This window comes from Capricornis sumatraensis, chromosome 10 (genome assembly GCF_032405125.1).
Source record: "Capricornis sumatraensis isolate serow.1 chromosome 10, serow.2, whole genome shotgun sequence".
Lineage (NCBI taxonomy): Eukaryota > Metazoa > Chordata > Mammalia > Artiodactyla > Bovidae > Capricornis > Capricornis sumatraensis.
In genome coordinates, this window is record NC_091078.1 from 39,272,692 (window position 1) to 39,291,221 (window position 18,530).

Genomic DNA, 18,530 nt, shown 5'->3' on the forward strand with positions numbered 1-18,530 from the left:
ATGATCCAGAGGATGTTGGCAATTTGATCTCTGGTTCCTCTGCCTTTTCTAAAACCAGCTTGAACATTAAGTGATACTCTTCCCTATTTATGACCCTGAAAGTTCAGGACTATCAGGTAAAGACTATCAATTTTTAAAAAACAAGGTTTTAATTATCACATTGTGTTGTTGGCAAGGCAAAGACATTTCATAACAAAGCAACATCTAAGTAAGATAAATAATATTTACATCTATTAGATACATAATATTTATATTTGCCTAATCATAAACTGTCCTTGGACCGAGAGATATAGCCATCCTTCAGGCTATTTATGTTTTAATTTGGATTAAAATATCTGGATCCTTGTACAGAATGACAGTTTGTGAGCCAAGACTTCCTGGATCCTTCTCTTCTCATTTTTAATCTAAAACAACTATTTCATGTTTCAATGATTTTAAGTAATTTAAGGAGATAATTAAGGCTTCAGGGGTAGTATCTATTATGACATTCTTAAAGTACTAAGTTTACAGGTTTTAGAATTAAAACATGAAGTACAATTTGAATATAGGATTTAAACAGGAAGTACTAAATACATGAAACAGGTATTTCATTAGAATTAAGCTAGAAAAACCACCACCTCCACAATTCTAGAAATAGGTGTTCATGGAATAACTCAGAGATAAGCTTATTTAGCTGCTCAATTTTGTAATTTAAAGTTCTTTAGTCTTTGTTGTACCTTAAATATGTTGAATTCATCATTTTCCTTACCCATTCTCATCATACACAACGATTTACTCACAAATAGTTTTTAAGGAATTATTTCTCTGATTATTCTAATATTGCTTATATTTTCTGTTTCCTGCATGATAATGAAAACTTGCTAACAATTTACAGGCCAAACTGATGTCGTCTGTATAGTTAGCTACAGCCTCTAGCAGTAAGTTAGCTTGATTTTGTGAAATGAAACACTATATGTTTTATATTTATCAAAAAAGTAAGATCATAGCCATTAAAAACATTTCCTACTCCAAAATTTTCAGTGGTATAATTTCTGGACCTCTAAAAATTTATTTCAATAATTTCAAATATTCAAAATGTCAGACTACTTACTAGTGTTCAACTTATACATTAAAATACTGTTTTTACTGCTTTGGACTGTATGACTATGCTTGACATTTGAAGCTCCTACAATCTGGGACTTTTTCTTACTCAACAAATTTTTCTTCTATCACTCTGCAGTGTGACACTACTATTTTAATCAAGATAACATAATGTCTTCTCAGTCCTATGTGTACATTGTAACACTGTGTTCATTCCCATCATTATTCTTTATTCATATTGCTCCTCAAAATATAGTCTCTTCATCTAACCATCTGACTAAATTTGATTATTATGATCAGTCAAGATAATACCTACATAATTATTTAATTACTTAGGAAAATTAGGGCCTCACCTCATATATCCAAAAGTATTAGCTATATTAAAAATTAAGTGTAAAATTTAAATATAACACAGAAGAAAACACATGTAAATATCTGCACACAGAATAAGATCTAAATATAAAACCAATGGAAGAAATTATAAAGAAATGATCACTAGATTTCATAGAAATAAACTATCATACATTAAAAATAACTTGAACAAGCTGAAATGACAATAAACTGAATTTCTATACAATAAACTGTATAGGAAGACACCTTTTTTAGCTCCCTTCTCCAATACTTCAGAGAACACCAAAAGGTGTTTCAACAAAACGAAAATACTATAGTTAAATAAGCAGTATCCAAGAAGGATATTTTTAGGTTTCTGCTTGTTTTACTGCTTAATTCTCATCCCTCTCGTTAGGTATGTTAAGTGTATGGTCATCACTTATTTGTTCAACAAATGCTTTTATTGCACCCCAGCCATATGCCAGAGACTGTGCCAGACACTAAGACCATATTGCTGCTCAAAACAGACATGGTCCCTTCAATCACAGAACTTAAGTCTAGCATAAGATAAACATTAATTAAGTAGCCACACAAATTGTGGTTTTAAAAAAAGCACACAGAGCACTATGACAGCATATAAAAAGGATTTCACCTATCAGAGATATGGAACGTGTATGGTTCCTGGAAGAATTCACGTCTAAATAAAACGTTTATCCCTTATAACTGCAGTGGCTACACCCTAAATTCTTTTGTACCTTTCTGTGTCTCATACAGTAAGTATTCTATATCCATTAAACGATTTATTCCCATTAAAATTTGAAGGTATCTTTGTTATCTAGCCTTCTGTTTTCAATGGTGTGAATGAAGTCAGCTTTAGGATACTTTAATAGGGGCAGTTTAGGAAGATACTTTTATTTTTATAAGATTAAACAACTTAAATCTTACTTATAAGATCATCTCATGATCAATCTTGTCAGATTTAGTGGCAGAATCTTACTTAGACCCCAAAGGAATGACAAACACTTATATTCTGAAAAAGAATTATTGACATAACTTTATGTACTAAAAATTATATACAGCTATTAAAATTATTTCACTAACAGTACACATAGATTATAAAACAAATTAAATGTTATTTAAAAGCACATATTTTTACACTGTATATCCTGGAAGTTTGTTTATTACTAATTCACAAATATCTTTGCATTGCTTGGAAATGTTTAGTGAACCAAGGTCATCACTGTCTTCTTCAAAGTGATCTAAGGTACTGATATCCAGGACATTAAGTTCTAGTTCCGACAGATTAGAAGGCAGGTAAGAACTCACTTGAGAGGTCCGAGGTGACTGGCTTTTTTCTGAGGACTTCCAACCTCTTCTTGCTTTAGGTTTAGCACATATGTCACAATCCTGCTTTAGAACTTTAGAATTATGCATACTGTTTTGGTCTCTCTGGTTTTCTTTTTCCTCAGTCCAGGGTGATGAAGAGAAATCACTGGAAGATGATTCCTCCAAACTTTTATCTTGAGTCTTTGAAACAGGAAATCTTTTATAGGAGAGTACTGGAGATCCAGCTGAAAAAGGTGGGCTAAGAATAGAACTCTTTTCACTGCTGTTTTTCCTTGTGGACAATCTTGTTTCACTGGATTTGCTCATACGTTGACTGTGTTTTGGATTTTCTGTCCCTGGACTGCTATCACAAGCTCGTAAAATTCTGCTGGTGTCTTCAGAACAGCAAGGACTGGTGAAGTCATCTGAATACTTTAGTTCTGAGATGTTTTCAGAGCAACTACTTGTACTTGGATTCTTTTCATTGATATCAGCAGTTAGAATGTCGTCACCAGTGATTTTGACCTGCTTGTCATCTATTTCTTTATCTACTACAATTCTGTCAACTATTGCAACCTGCTGGAAAACACCTGGACTTTGGACTTCCACTTTTCCTTCCAAAATATTTGTACAAATAAACCTTTCTGAGACAACAGAATTTGCAGGACTCAAAATTTCTCCCCCCAAACCATTATTGCTTCTATTTTCATCAAAATCAACTGTCTTTTCAGTTGCACATTTCAGTTTAGCTTCTTTGGTTGTGCTAGGGTCATCAACAACTACACTAATTTGCTTTGAGGTATTGCTATTTTCAGCGAAAGATGCATCTGATTCTAAACACTTATCTTTAGGCAGTTCATGTGGCTTCTGATACAGTTCAGCAAAGCTTATTATCTTCACTTTGGATGATGGAATTCTGAGTTTTGCACCTAACATTTGTGTTTGCATTTTTCTAGACTGTTCTCTCTTTTCATATTCTACTAACATATCAGGATTTGTTTGTTTTAAACGTAGTTTAAGTGTGTTTGTTAAGCCATAAAGTAGTTTTCCCCTGGAAACTCTTTTCTGGGGGGCACCACCTTTCTTTTCAAAATATTTACCTTTCTTAAAGTTTTCAGTTTGGTTCTTTTTATACTGAAGACTCACTGACTTCTCATTTTCCCCCACAGAAAGCTTATCCTTTTTAGATTCAGATTTACAGGTGGATTTCACTGAAGATTCTGGTGACTTCTTATCCTCAGTTCTATATAACCAGGCTAAGTGAGGATGTATATGAGTAGGGTTTGCCATGGGTTGGTTGTATAACAAGGACAATTCAACCAACAAAGCATTTAACAAAGGCAGTTGCCTTATAGTATTAATTCTATTTTGTTCAGTTGCAGGATGGTCTGTAGTTTGATTACTTGCGCCTGTATCCTGAACGTGTGCAGGATTTATAAGCACTGGACGACTCTCACCTGTTACAGAATTTGTATGTTCTGGAGGATTAGTATGTGTTGGGGAATTTACAAGGTTTTCTTTCAGAAGAGTACCATCATCCCATTCCTCAGGTGCATTAATTTGAGGCTCAATGGTAATTTTACCCTGTTTAGGGGGTGTCTTTTCTTGAGTCAAATGAGTGTAATACAGAGGAGGAGGGCAAATTATGTTAGTTTCAAGTTCCACCTCTGTGCCTTCCTGATTTGGGGGGCTAATACTCCTCTCACTGCTACCCTTTGAACACATAACGGAGCTGGTTTTGCCATTTTCCATAGAATCCGTGTAATCAGAGTCAGCCTTGCTATGAAAAGCTCTTCCCTTCAAATCTTTCCCTGCCCTTGAGATTTTTACATCCACCAGAGGCTTATCAGCATCTCCTGGGCTTTGCTCTGAGTCTGGCTGCTGCAGCTGCTGGTTTTCCTGCCAGGTTTGGGAGCTGACCTCCACTGATTTCTGCACCTCCATACCCTCCACTCCACCTCCTGTAGAAGGGACTGGCCGCTCCAGATGGCCCAACAAACTGCTACCCAGATCACTCAGGCGGTAGCACAGGGCAATGTCCCCAATCCGCTCCCCGTCTTGGTTACACAGCGGGAAACTTCCCCGATGACTCTGGGAGCTGCCGGGGGCGGCGGACCCCAGGACCTTGTGGACTGCCGCGGCCAGAGAGATGCTGCAGGCCCCCAGGAGCTGCGGGGCAGGGGTCGGGTGCCCCGGGGGCAGCTGGAGCAGCAAGGTGTAAAGCGGGGTCCGAAGGAGCAGGCGGTGCAGGGTGGCGGGCTGCAGGCGGAAAAGACAGGACTTGCCGCGACGGAAGCTAACCAGGCCAGGCCGAGATTCCGGGGCGGGGACGGCAGGGCCGGCGGGAGGGTAAATCAGCAGCGTGGGGAAGTCCAGCAGGCGGAAGGCCACCGCAGGGCACAGGCTGCGCGAGGGCCGCGGCGGCGATACTTCCTCTCCCTCTTCCTTTTGCTCCTCTTCCGCAACCACGGGTGGCTGCGGCAGCCCGGCTTCAAGGCATACCCAGTCTATCAGTAGCTCCAGCGAGAAGAGCCGCTCAGACACCGAGGACGCCATTGCTGTTGCCCCGGAGACGCTACGAGCTGAAAGCTGATGTCCTTCGTTCTCGCGAGAAACACGGAAAACCCGGCGCCTGTCTTGTTCTCTCGCGAGACTTGAGAGGGCGCCCTGACAGGTCGGAGATGCGGCTGCTGTGGGAATTTTGGCCTCTCACTGTACGTCTTTGGGTTCCAGATTTGTCTTGACACAATGCTTATGATAATACCGAAGCTATGAATGAGGCGGGGTGGGGAGAGCAGTAAAAGCATGTTTTTTTTGTTCGAGTCACGTTTTATCACTACAGGGCCCATGCAATTTTGGAGGCCTGTCAAATCCATCACAGGAATATTAAAAGTAAACCAGTGCTTCCTTTCCAATCTCCAGGCTAAAGAAAGTCAGCTAATTGTCCACAACCGGCCTTCTGTGCTGCTGGTTACCCAAAAGATAAGGATATGGGGCTAAAGTGGCATGGAGGGCTCTGTCTTAGTGAGGAGGCGCTGAGACACACACAGTGAGTGTGGGCACGTCGCCAATGAGGCATCCAGGTGTAGGAGAGTTATGTTAATGATTTCAGTACATCAAAACTAAGGCAGCACTCGTTATTAGAGAAATGGAAATCATAACCACAATGAGGTATCATCTCAAACTGGTGAGAAAGACCATCATCAGAAAAATCTAGACAATAAATTCTGGAGTGTGTGGAGAAAAGGGAACCCTCTTACACTGTTGGTGGGAATGCAAACTGATACAGCTACTATGGAGAACAGCATGGAGATTCCTTAAAAAAAAAAAGAAGAAAAAAAAAAAAAAACTAGGACTAAAACTATCATCCAGTTCAGGTCCAAAGCTCAGTTGTCTCCAACTGTTTGCGGCCCCATGGACTGCAGCATGCCAGGCTCCCCTGTCCATCACCAACTCCTGGAGCCTACCCAAACTCATGTCCATCCAGTCATGATGGCGTCCAATCATCTCATCCTCTGTCGTCCTCTTCTCCTCCTGCCTTCAGTCTTTCTGGCATCAGATCAGTCACCATCTACAGTGATTTTGGAGCACCCCCAAATGAAGTCTGTCACGTTGTTTTCCCATCTACTTACCATGAAGTGATGGGACCAGATGCCATGATCTTAGTTTTCTGAATGTTGAGTTTTAAGCCAGGTTTTTCACTCCGCTTTCTCACTTTCATCAAGAGGCTCTTAAGTTCTTCACTTTCTGCCATAAGGGTGGTGTCATCAGCATATCTGAGGTGATTGATATTTCTCCCAGCAATCTTGATTCCAGCTCATGCTTCATCCAGCCTGGCATGTCGCATAATGTACTCTGCATATAAGTTAAATAAGCAGGGTGATAATATACAGCCTAAACATATTCCTTTCCTAATTAGGAACTAGTCCATTGTCCCATGTCTGATTCTAGCTGTTGCTTCTTGACCTGCATACAGATTTCTCAGTAGGCAGGTCAGGTGGTCTGGTATTTCCATCTCTTGAAGACTTTTCCACAGTTTGTTGTAATCCACACAGTCAAAGACTTTGGTATAGTAAATAAAGAAGTAAATGTTTTTCTGGAACTCTCTTGCTTTTCCAATGATCCAATGGATGTTGGCAATTTGATCTCTTGTTGCTCTGCATTTTTAAATCCAGTTTAAACATCTGGAAGTTCATGGTTCACGTACTGTTGAAGCCTGGCTTACAGAATTTTGAGGATTAATTTGCTAGTGTGTGAGATGGGTGCAATTGTGTGGTAGCTTGAACATTCTTTGGCATTGCCTTCCTTAGGGATTGGAATGAAAACTGACCTTTTCCAGTCCTGTGGCCACTGCTGAGTTTTCCAAATTTGTTGGCATATTGAGTGCAGCACTTTCACAGCATCATCTTTAAGGATTTGAAATAGCTTCAATGGAATTCCATCATTTCCACTAGCTTTGTTCATAGTGATGCTTCCTAAGGCCCACTTGACTTCACATTCCAAGATGTCTGGCTCTAGGTGAGTGATCACACCATCATGGTTATCTATCTGGGTCATGAATATCTCTTTTGTATAGGTTTTCTGTATATTCTTGCCACCTCTTCTTAATATCTTCTGCTTCTGTTAGGTCCATACCATTTCTGTCCTTTATTGAGCCCAACTTTGCATGAAATGTTCTCTAATTTTTTTGAAGAGATCTCTAGTCCTTCCTATTCTATTGTTTTCCTCTATTTCTTTGTACTGATCACTGAGGAAGGCTTTCTTATCTTTCCTTGCTATTCCTTGGAACTCTGCATTCAGATGGGTGTATCTTTCCTTTTCTCCTTTGCCTTTAGCTTCTCTTCTTTTCTCAGCTATTTGTAAGGCTGCCTCAGACAACCATTTTGATTTTTTGAATTTCTTTTTCTTGGAGATGGTCTTGATCACTGCCTCCTGTACAAAGTCATGAACCTCCATCTGTAGTTCTTCAGGCACTCTGTCTATCAGATCTAATCCCTTGAATCTATTAATCTTCACTTCCACTGTATAATCATAAGGGATTTGATTTAGATCATACCTGAATGGTCTAGTGGTTTTCCCTACTTTCTTCAATTTAAATCTGAATTTGGCAATAAGCAGTTCATGATCTAAGCCACTGTCAACTCCCGGTCTTGTTTTTGCTGATTGTATAGAGCTTTTCCTCCTTTGGCTGCAAAGAATATAATCAACCTGATTTTGGTATTGACCATCTAGTGATGTCCATGTGAAGAGTGGTCTCTTGTGTTGTTGGAAGACAGTGTTTGCTGTGACTAGTGCATTCTCTTGGCAAAACTCTATTAGCCTTTGCCCTGCTTCATTTTGTACTCCAAGGCCAAATTTGTCTGTTTCTCCAGGCATCTCTTGACTTCCTACTTTTCCATTCCAGTCCCCTATAATGAGAAGTACATCTTTTGGGGGTGTTCTAGAAGGTCTTGTAGGTCTTCATAGTGAAAGTGAAAGTGAAATTGACATTGCTCAGTCGTGTCCGACTCTTTGGGATCCCATGGACTGTAGCCTACCAGGCTCCTCCCTCCATGGGATTCTCCAGATAGGTCTTCATAGAACCATTCAAATTCAGCTTCTTCAGCATTAGTGGTTGGGACATAGACTTGGATTACTGTGATATTGAATGGTTTGCCTTGGAAATGAACAGAGATCTTTGTCATTTTTGAGACTGCATCCAAGTACTACATTTTGGACTCTTTTGTTGACTATGAGGGCTGCTCCATTTTTTTTTAAAGGGATTCTTGCCCACAGTATTAGATATAACGGTCATCTGAATTAATTTCACCCATTCCAGTCTACTTTAGTTCACTGATTCCTAAAATGTCTATGTTTACTCTTGCCATCTCCTGTTTGACCATTTCTAATTCCAGTTTTTGGTAGTTCCAAAGCCGGAATCAAGATTGCCGGGAGAAATATCAATCACCTCAGATATGCAGATGACACCACCCTTATGGCAGAAAGTGAAGAGGAACTAAACAGCCTCTTGATGAAAGTGAAAGAGGAGAGTGAAAAAGTTGGCTTAAAGCTCAACATTCAGAAAATGAAGATCATGGCATCTGGTCCCATCACTTCATGGGAAATAGATGGGGAAACAGTGAAAACAGTGTCAGACTTTATTTTGGGGGGCTCCAAAATCACTGCAGCTGTTGATTGCAGCCATGAAATTAAAAGACACTTACTCCTTGGAAGAAAAGTTATGACCAATGTAGATAGTATATTCAAAAGCAGAGACATTACTTTGCCAACTAAGGTCCGTTTAGTCAAGGCTATGGTTTTTCCTGTGGTCATGCATGGATGTGAGAGTTGGACTGTGAAGAAGGCTGAGCGCCGAAGAATTGATGCTTTTGAACTGTGGTGTTGGAGAAGACTCTTGAAAGTCCCGTGGACTTCAAGGAGATCCAACCAGTCTATTCTGAAGGAGATCAACCCTGGGATTTCTTTGGAAGGAATGATGCTATAGCCGAAGCTTCAGTACTTTGGCCACCTCATGCAAAGAATTGACTCATTGGAAAAGACTCTGATGCTGGGAGGGATTAGGGGCAGGAGGAGAAGGGGACGACAGAGGATGAGATGGCTGGATGGCATCACTGATTAGATGGACATGAATCTGAGTGAACTCCAGGAGTTGGTGATGGACAGGGAGGCCTGGCGTACTGTGATACATGGGGTCACAAAGAGTCAGACATGACTGAGGGACTGAATGAACTGAAAACTACCTTATGGCCCAGCAATCCCACTACTGGGCATATACTCTAAGGAAATGGACTTGAAAAAGACACATGTGCCACAATGTTTCTTGCAATGCTACTTATAATGGGAAATGGAAGCAACCTAGATGTCCATTGGTAGATGAATGGATAAGGAAGTGGTGGTACATATACACAATGGAATATTACTCAGCTATAAAAAGGAACACCATTTGAGTCAGTTCTAATGAGGTGGATATACCTAGAGCCTATGATATAGACTGTCAGAAAGAGAAAGACAACTATCACATATTAATGCATATATATGGAATCTAGAAAATTGCTACTGATGATCCTATGTGCAAGGCAGCAAAGGAGACACAGAAATAAAGATAGACTCAGTGGGGCAAGGAGAAAGTGGGACGATTTGAAAGAATAGCAATGAAACCTATACATTACCATATGTGAAATAGATAGCCAGTGCGAGTTTGATGTATGACACAGGGAACCCACAGTAGGTGTTCTGTGACAACCTTGAGGGATAGCAGGGGGAGGGAGAAGGTGGGGGGTTCAGGAGGGAGGGGACATGTGTATGCCTATGGCCAATTCATGCTGATGAATTAACATCACAATATTGTAAAAGTAATTATCCTCCAATTAAAATAAATAAAATTGAAAAACTAATGTATCTACGTAAATGCTGGGGTGAGGGAGATTTATAGCTCTATCCTAGTTTCAAGGAGACATACTTCTAACCTCAAAAAGCTAGCCAGCCAGGTTGAAACCAAGGTCCACAAGTAGCCTTGAATGCCATAGCAAGAAATTATTTGGTATACATTATTTTGAGTGAATTGTTACTGGGTAGGGGGAGGTCAAAGAAGACCCTCACCTCCATTCTTGGCTCTAGGTCTTACCTATGGCAAAAACAAGCTTATTAAGGGAAGAAGACAAAGAGCACCTCAAGGGGGAGGTGGGCCAAGTCAACAGAGCCACTGGCACCGGAATGATGAGGTATGGCAATTTTTAAAACAGGGCTTTTACATATTCATTTAGGTGGGCATGGACTGACAGTTTGATTGACAGTTGCAAGTTACTTAACAACAGGGTCTATTGCCCATGTCTTTCCCATAATTCAGACCGTTATAATCAGATGTATGTATGTATGTATAGAATATGTATGAGCTCTCCAACCAGTCCATCCTAAAGGAGATCAATCCTGGGTGTTCACTGGAAGAACTGATGCTGAGGCTGAAACTCCAATACTTTGGCCACCTCATGCGAAGAGTTGACTCATTGGAAAAGACCCTGATGCTGGTAGGGATTGGGGGCAGGAGGAGAAGGGGATGACCGAGAATGAGATGGCTGGATGGCATCACTGACTCGATGCACATGAGTTTGGGTGAATTCCGGGAGTTGGTGATGGACAGGGAGGCCTGGCGTGCTGAGGTTCATGGGGTCACAAAGAGTTGGACACGACAGCAACTGAACTGATTGACTGACTGACTGACTGAATGGGCTCCTGGCTGCTTAAGATCACTTGTGCTGAGGACACAGCTGTGTACCAAGGGCACGTGTGCAGAGTTGGAGATGCCCCTGTGGTTAGTTTGTACCCACTGTGTAGCTACAGAGCTTGTGCTGGAGTTGGAAAAGTGTGGTTATTTTGTAGCATATTTGTGAGCTATCCTGGGCCAGCACTGGGGCATGTCTGGGGTGGGATTCAGAGATCAGGTTTCTTCCTTTTCTGCTGGGCCACCCTTTGTTGCTCATGCCTAATATTCTAACTAACATTAATGAATGTGATTATATTGATGTTTGGAAACCTACCAGTACAAATATCAATACAAAGGATGGGTTCTACTAATAAGAAATTCAATTCAGTGCAATCTTTTGGGGAGGCAATTGCAGTGGTCTAATGAAAGAATTGTGACCTGAATGTGGTTAGGGTTGGTGGACTTTAAAAGGAAATGACAGATATGAGAAATTTGTGAGGGCAGAATTTTTTAATAGAACTTGATTAGAGAGAAGTTTATATTTCCAAAGAATAGCAAGGAAAGATAAGAAAGCCTTCCTCAGTGATCATTGCAAAGAAGTAGATGAAAACAACCGAATGGGAAAAACTAGAGATCCCTTCAAGAAAATTAGAAATACCAAGGGAACATTTCACGCAAAGATGGGCTCAAAGAAGGACAGAAATGGTATGAACCAACCAGAAGCAGAAGATATTAAGAAGAGGTGGCAAAAATACACAGAACTGTACAAAAAAGATCTTCACGACCCAGATAATCACGATGATGTGATCTTTCAACTAGAGCCAGACATCTTGGAATGTGATGTCAAGTGGGCCTTACAAAGCAAGCTAGGGAGGGTGATGGAATTTCAGTGGAGCTATTTCAAATCCTGAAAGATGATGCTGTGAAAGTGCTGCTGCACTCAATATTCCAACAAATTTGGAAAACTCAGCAGTGGCCACAGGACTGGAAAAGGTCAGTTTTCATTCCAATTCCTAAGAAAAACAATGCCAAAGAATCCTCAAACTACCACACAGTTGCATTCATCTCACACACTAGCAAAGTAATGCTCAAAATTCTCCAAGCCAGGCTTTAGCAATATGTGAACTGTGAACTTCCAGAGGTTCAAGCTGGTTTTAGAAAAGGCAGAGGAACCAAAGATCAAATTGCCAACATCCACTGGATCATCAAAAAAGCAAGAGAGTTCCAGAAAAAGATATATATTTCTGCTTTATTGACTATGCCAAAGCCTTTGACTCTGTGGATCACAATAAACTGTGGAGAATTCTGAAAGAGATGGGAATAACAGACCACCTGACCTGCCCCTTGAGAAACCTATGTGCAGGTCAGGAAGCAACAGTTAGAACTGGACATGGAACAACAGACTGGTTCCAAATAGGAAAAGGAGTACGTCAAGGCTGTCTATTGTCACCCTGCTTATTTAACTTCTATGCAGAGTACATCATGAGAAATGCTGGACTGGAAGAAACACAAGCTGGAATCAAGATTGCTGGGAGAAATATCAATAACCTCATTTATGCAGATGACACCACCCTTATGGCAGAAAGTGAAGAAGAACTAAAGAGCCTCTTGATGAAAGTGAAAGAGGAGAGTGAAACAGTTGGCTTAAAGCTCAACATTCAGAAAACGAAGATCATGGCATCTGATCCCATCACTTCATGGCAAATAGATGGGGAAGCAATGGAATCAGTGCAAGACTTTATTTTTGTGGGCTCCAAAATCACTGCAGCTGTTGATTGCAGCCATGAAATTAAAAGATGCTTACTCCTTGGAAGAAAGGTTATGACCAACCTATCAGCATAGTAAAAAATAGAGACATTAACAATAAAGGCCCATCTAGTCAAGGCTATGGTTTTTCCTGTGGTCATGTGTGGATGTGAGAGTTGGACTATAAAGAAAGCTGAGCGCCGAAGAATTGATGCTTTTGAACTGTGGTGCTGGAGAAGACTCTTGAGAGTCCCTTGGATTGCAAGGAGACCCAACCAGTCCACCCTAAAGGAGATCAGTCCTGGGTGTTCATTGGAAGGACTTATGTTGAAGGTGAGACTCCAATATTTTGCCCACCTGATGCAAAGAGCTGACTCATTGGAAAAGACCCTGATGGTGGGAAAGATTGAAGGCGAGAGGAGAAGGGAATGACAGAGGATGAGATGGTTGGAGGGCATCACCGACTCAATGGACATGAGTTCTGAGTAAACTCTGGGAGTTGGTGACGGACAGGGAGGCCTGGCATGCTGCAGTCTATGGGGTTGCAAAGAGTCAAACACGAGAACAGCTAAAACGAGTGAGTGAGTGAGAGAGAAGTTATAGGTGAAAATTTTCTGCTATTAAGAGAGAAAAAATTGTAGAGGTACAGAGTGGATTTTTAAAAAAATATTTATTTTTGGTTTTGAAGAGTCCCAGTTTCTGCATCAGGGTCTTCCTTGCCTCATAACAGGTCTTTCCATGTGGGCTTCACTCTAGCTGTAGCGCGGGCTCAGTCGTTGCTATCTGTGGGCTTAATTGTGGGATCTTGGTTCTCCAACAAGGGATTGAACCCCCCCCCCTTGTATTGGAAGCCTTTCTTAACCACTGGACCACCAGATAAGTCTCCCACAGATTTGATTTTTAAAGGTTACTTTGGGTTTGTTGGCTAGATAGAGTTTGAGATACTTGCCAGACGTTATGTATGTTCAACTTGAGACATCTTTATAATTGATGGTTAAACTATATGACATTGAACACAAAAGAACCTTGTGAAACTCAAAAACAAGTTCAGGACTAGAGGGACTTGATGCTTTAGTATGAACTCATGAGGGAGATTTCATTGCAGTATGTAAATAGAAGATACCGCTCTCAGCCTTCAGAATCTTACTGTGTACTTACAGAGGAAGCTTATCTAGTGACATGCTTAATAGATGGCTGACATAGAGCAATAAATCACAACGTGTTCACAAGTGAAAAGCAATGAGATATTGAGCTCATGTGTGCTAGACAAACAGTAGATAAAATTCCTCATTGAAGATACCTGTGGTATGTCTTTTGAGTACAGTTAATCATGTGGAATTTTAGCACTTAGGTTATGGACAAAGAAACTAGTGTTCCTCCTTCATTAGAACATTATTCCCATAATATATAAAGTTTCTACATGGATAATAAATTCTCTACTCAGACACTTCTACATCACTGACATTACAATATAGAGTAAGATTTTATCATTGTAAATAATGTAAAATGTTGCAAGTAAATGTCTTATTGTCGTTTGTTGCTGTTGTTTAGTCATTAAGTCATGTCTGACTTTTATATAAGGAATCTAAAAAGAATGATACAAATAATTTAGAAAACAGAAATAACAGCCATGGAAAACAAACTTACAGTTACCAAAATGGAATGAAATGAGGATGATAAATTTGGAATTGGGATTAACAGATACAGACCACTATCTAAAACAGATAAACAACAGAGACTTACTGTATAGCACAGAGAACTGTATTAAATACCTTATAATAACCCATAATGAAAAAGAATCTGAAAATGAATATATATATGTATACCTGAAACTAACAAATCATTATTAATCTACTATATTTAAATTTAAAAAGTGCCTGCTGTTTGGAAAATAATAAATAAAATAACATTTGTTTTAATAAGAATTTACTAAGTGCCAGGTACTGTTCTAAGAATTTTGTGAATATGAATTCACTTAATACTTACATTTATAAAGTTGACACTATAACGACCTCATTTTTTTGGATGAGGAAAATAATTCACATACTGTTAAGAAACTAGTACATGATCACAGAGCCAGGATTTGAGCCGGTAGTTTGCTGCAGAATCCAGGCTCTAAGCTACTGCTCTGTGCTATTTTTCTGTTTGGCTCTATGAACGTGGAAAATTTTTAAATGTCATAGCTGAACCTTTACTTAGGGCTTCCCTGATGCTTCAGCGGTTAAAAATCTACCTGGCAATGCAAGGAGCCATGGGTTTGATCCCTGGGTGGGAAAAATCCCCTGGAGTAGGAAATGGCAACCCACTCCAGTGTTCTTGCCTGGGAAATTCCATGGACAGGGGAGCCTAGAGGACTATAGTCCATGGGGTTACAAAGAGTCAGACATGACTTAATAACTTTAATAACACTTTCCTTGACATATTCTACTATTTATAAAGATGACAAAACTTTTATGCTCAGAATGTGTGCAGTATTTGAACATGGCTCTCCTGTTCTTTGTTTCTTTTTGTTTTTTTTTCCATCCCTTTCTATTAGCGTAGATACTTTTGGATGGGGGGGCGCCATAGCTTTTCCATCTTACTGTCATTAAATCAGGGACAGACTTATAATCAGAATCATGGTTACCACTTCCCATATCATACACATGGAAGAGCTGCTATTAGTAAGCACAAATAATCTAAAAGAAATTCTATAAATTTTTTTCAGGTACTAAGGCTGTGCATTGCCTTTTCAGTTTGTATGTTAAACTTGCCAGAATTTGATATGGGAAACTTCTTCACTTAAGGAGGACAGGGACTTACTTCCCTGGTGGTCCAGGGACTAAGCCTTTGCCTTCCAATGCAGAAGGTGTGGGATTGACCCCTGGCTGAGGAGCTAATATCCACACGCACTTTGGCCAAAAAGCCAAAACATAAAACAGAAGCAATATTGTAACAATTCAATAAAGACTTTGAAAATGGTCCACATCAAAAAAAATCTTAAAAAAAAAAAAAGAAGTATAAAGAGGAAAACTGGCCAGTAGGGGGGAAGGGGTTAAGGGGGTTGGATTATAAACAAAGGCATCACTAGTGATACAGGGAATGAAGGACTGAAACCCCACTCTTGAAAAATCTGTTTCTGGAAAGGAGTGGGCATTGGAAAGATGCAGCATCTTAAGGCATTCAAGATGGTTGTTATTGTTTAGTCACTAAGTTGTGTCTGACTCTTGCAATTCGATAGATTGTAGCCCACCAGGCTCCTCTGTCCATGGGTTTTCCTAGGCAAGAATACTGGAGTGGGTTGTCGTTTTCTTCTCCAGGGGGTCTTCCCAACCCAGGGATCGAACCCATGTCTTCTGCTTGCCAGGTGGATTCTTTACCACTTATGAGCCACCTCAGAAGACCATTGAAGATGGACGGGTTCATGAATAAGCTAAATGGTACACATGGTTGATCGGAATGGTTTGGTGAGACTTACATGCCAGTCCTTGGCAATTAGAAATGTGGCAGAGGTCAATGGGCATAGGCTTTAAGTCCAGGAGTCCTGGATTAAAATATCAGTTTCTCCATTTCATAACCATGTAACTCTGGCTCGAGTTCATCACCTCTGGGAGATTTCGTCCCAGACTATCTCATACATTCTCAAGCTGTAGTGTGCATGTTAACATGCAAATTCTTGTGTTCTACTTCCAGGAATTTTGATTTACTAAGTCTGAAAATGGGCCCATAGATAATACATTTGTAACTTGTGTCCAGATGATTCTGAGAACCATCACCTTAATTTCTAGCACATTGAGGACAGATGGATTACTTTCTGTGATGTTTGTAATAAGAATGTTATTATCATTAAGCCAATAGAATAACAGAATGACTCATGTGATTAAAGCTCCCTCTCTCATGCTTTCCAAGTGAAATGGAGGGAAAGAAATGGGTAGCCTGTAGTGATGAAGCATTGCTGTCAGCATGCCCCAAGCCAAGAGAAGAAATACAGCAGCAACAACAGCCCAATTTACAGACTGTAAGAAACCCCCTCAATAGACTGAACCCTAGATTAAAGATTCCAAGGCCATTGTACTGGCCCAGGGAAGACTTAGCTTGGGTAAGCCCATAGGTTCCTTAGCTTGGGTACCCTTTTGCCTTCAGCAATAGGGAAGGGTTAAAAGACATAATTTAATTCATGAATTATTTCTTTCATGTGCAGATCAACACTGTTGGGCCTTTTGAGCTAACCGTCTTGTCAAGACTAATGTAAATAGCTACTCTTTTTAATGGAACTGGGTTTTAAGTTGGGTTTATTTTAAATGACTATCTGTATAATTTAGACTTCTTCAAGACAAAGGTGAATATAGTCAAAGCTATGGTTTTTCCAGTAGCCAGGTACAGATATGAGAATTGGACCGTAAAGAAAGGCTGAGTGCTGAAGAATTGATGTTTTCGAACTGTAGTGCTAAAGTAGAGTCTTGAGAGTCCCTTGGACTGCAAGGAGATTCAACCAGTCAACCCTAAAGGAAATCAATCCTGAATATTCATTGGAAGGACTGACACTTAAACTGAAGCTCCAATACTTTGGCCACATGATACAAAGAGCTGACTCATTGGAAAAGCCCCTGATGCTGGGAAGGAATGAGGACAGGAGGAGAAGGGGGCAACAGAAGATGAGACGGTTAGATGGCATCATCGACTCAATGGACATGAGTCTGAGCAAACTACTCTGGGAGACAGTGAAGGACAGGGAAGCCTGTCGTGCTACAGTCCATGGGATCACAAAGCACTGGATACGACTGAGAAACTGAGCAACAACAAAAATGTAGCCAGCTGTTGTTTCCATAATTAGTAAGATACTTATCTTTTGAAATCTGGGAATTAAACCAAGCCTTTATAACTTCATGAAGCAGCCCATCTTTCAGGAGATTCTGACCATAAATAAGCTAGTTGGATACTAAAATAACTATCTAGAAAGTCTCATTTCACAGTGTTAGGTAGAATAGGAAACTGGAGTCCAAAATGGCGGTGGATAAAAGACAACGAAGGGGAAAGTCTGCGAAAATAGAACAAAGGAAGGTCCGAGGACCGGAGTGAGGACCTCAGAACAGACAGCACTCCTGGCTAGCCCAATTTACATCGGGCAGACCCACGGAGGAGGAAAAAACATATAAAAAAAAAGAGCCAGAGGGCTGGGGCTCTCTCTTCTCTTTGCGTCTTTGGGTTGGCATTCCCTCACTCCTCGAGGATGTATTTTCCTGCTATTTTCTAAATAAAACTGAGCTGTAACACGGAGCTGTAAAACTGATCTGTCTAAGAGCTATAGCATGGTCTGTCCAAGAGCTGTGATGCACCGAGGGTTTAATGTCTGTCACTTCAAATCTTTGTTGTGATGAGACAGAACCGAGGAGATTATACTCACCTGACATCAGTGCCTCTTCTGTGTGCTTGCCACTGGATTAGGTCCTCTACAGATTCTCTTCCTTTAACCCTCACAGCAACTCCATGAAATTATTGATAATAAAACTAACTTGGAGAAGTTAAAACATATGCAAGTATGAATTTATACAACAATTAAGTGGAGAAGCTGGCATTAAAATTCAGTGCTGCTTCTCTGAGGGAGAAAATAAAAGCTTATCTTCATCCCAATAAATCCTTTTAGCTCATTCATCTCTGTTCAAAGAGGATATTAATATAACAGAAAACTGACACTATCCAATTCAGAAATGCATTTTGATACACAGAAACAGTTAAATAACACCACATGGAAATGAAGAGGCAAATGCAGGATGTGGTACATTATATGAGAAAACTGACCTTGTATAAATAAGTCAAGGGCACAGAGCAAGGAGGAAGAAAAGGAGGCTGTCCCACAACGTGGATGGAC

General features: G+C 40.3%; 1 protein-coding gene across 1 annotated transcript; it reads right to left on the minus strand.

Annotated features, from left to right (window-relative positions):
* Positions 1–2,509: 2,509 nt before the first annotated feature.
* On the minus strand, positions 2,510–5,292 carry MAP10 (microtubule associated protein 10). Its single transcript, XM_068982733.1, has one exon. The coding sequence runs from the start codon at positions 5,290–5,292 to the stop codon at positions 2,563–2,565; it is 2,730 nt and encodes a 909-aa protein (XP_068838834.1). The 3' UTR covers positions 2,510–2,562.
* Between the last annotated feature and the right edge of the window lie 13,238 nt (positions 5,293–18,530).

Bases quoted from the DNA above. Each gene is read 5' to 3' on its own strand.
- MAP10 (XM_068982733.1), bottom strand. From the start codon at position 5,292: ATGGCGTCCTCGGTGTCTGAGCGGCTCTTCTCGCTGGAGCTACTGATA.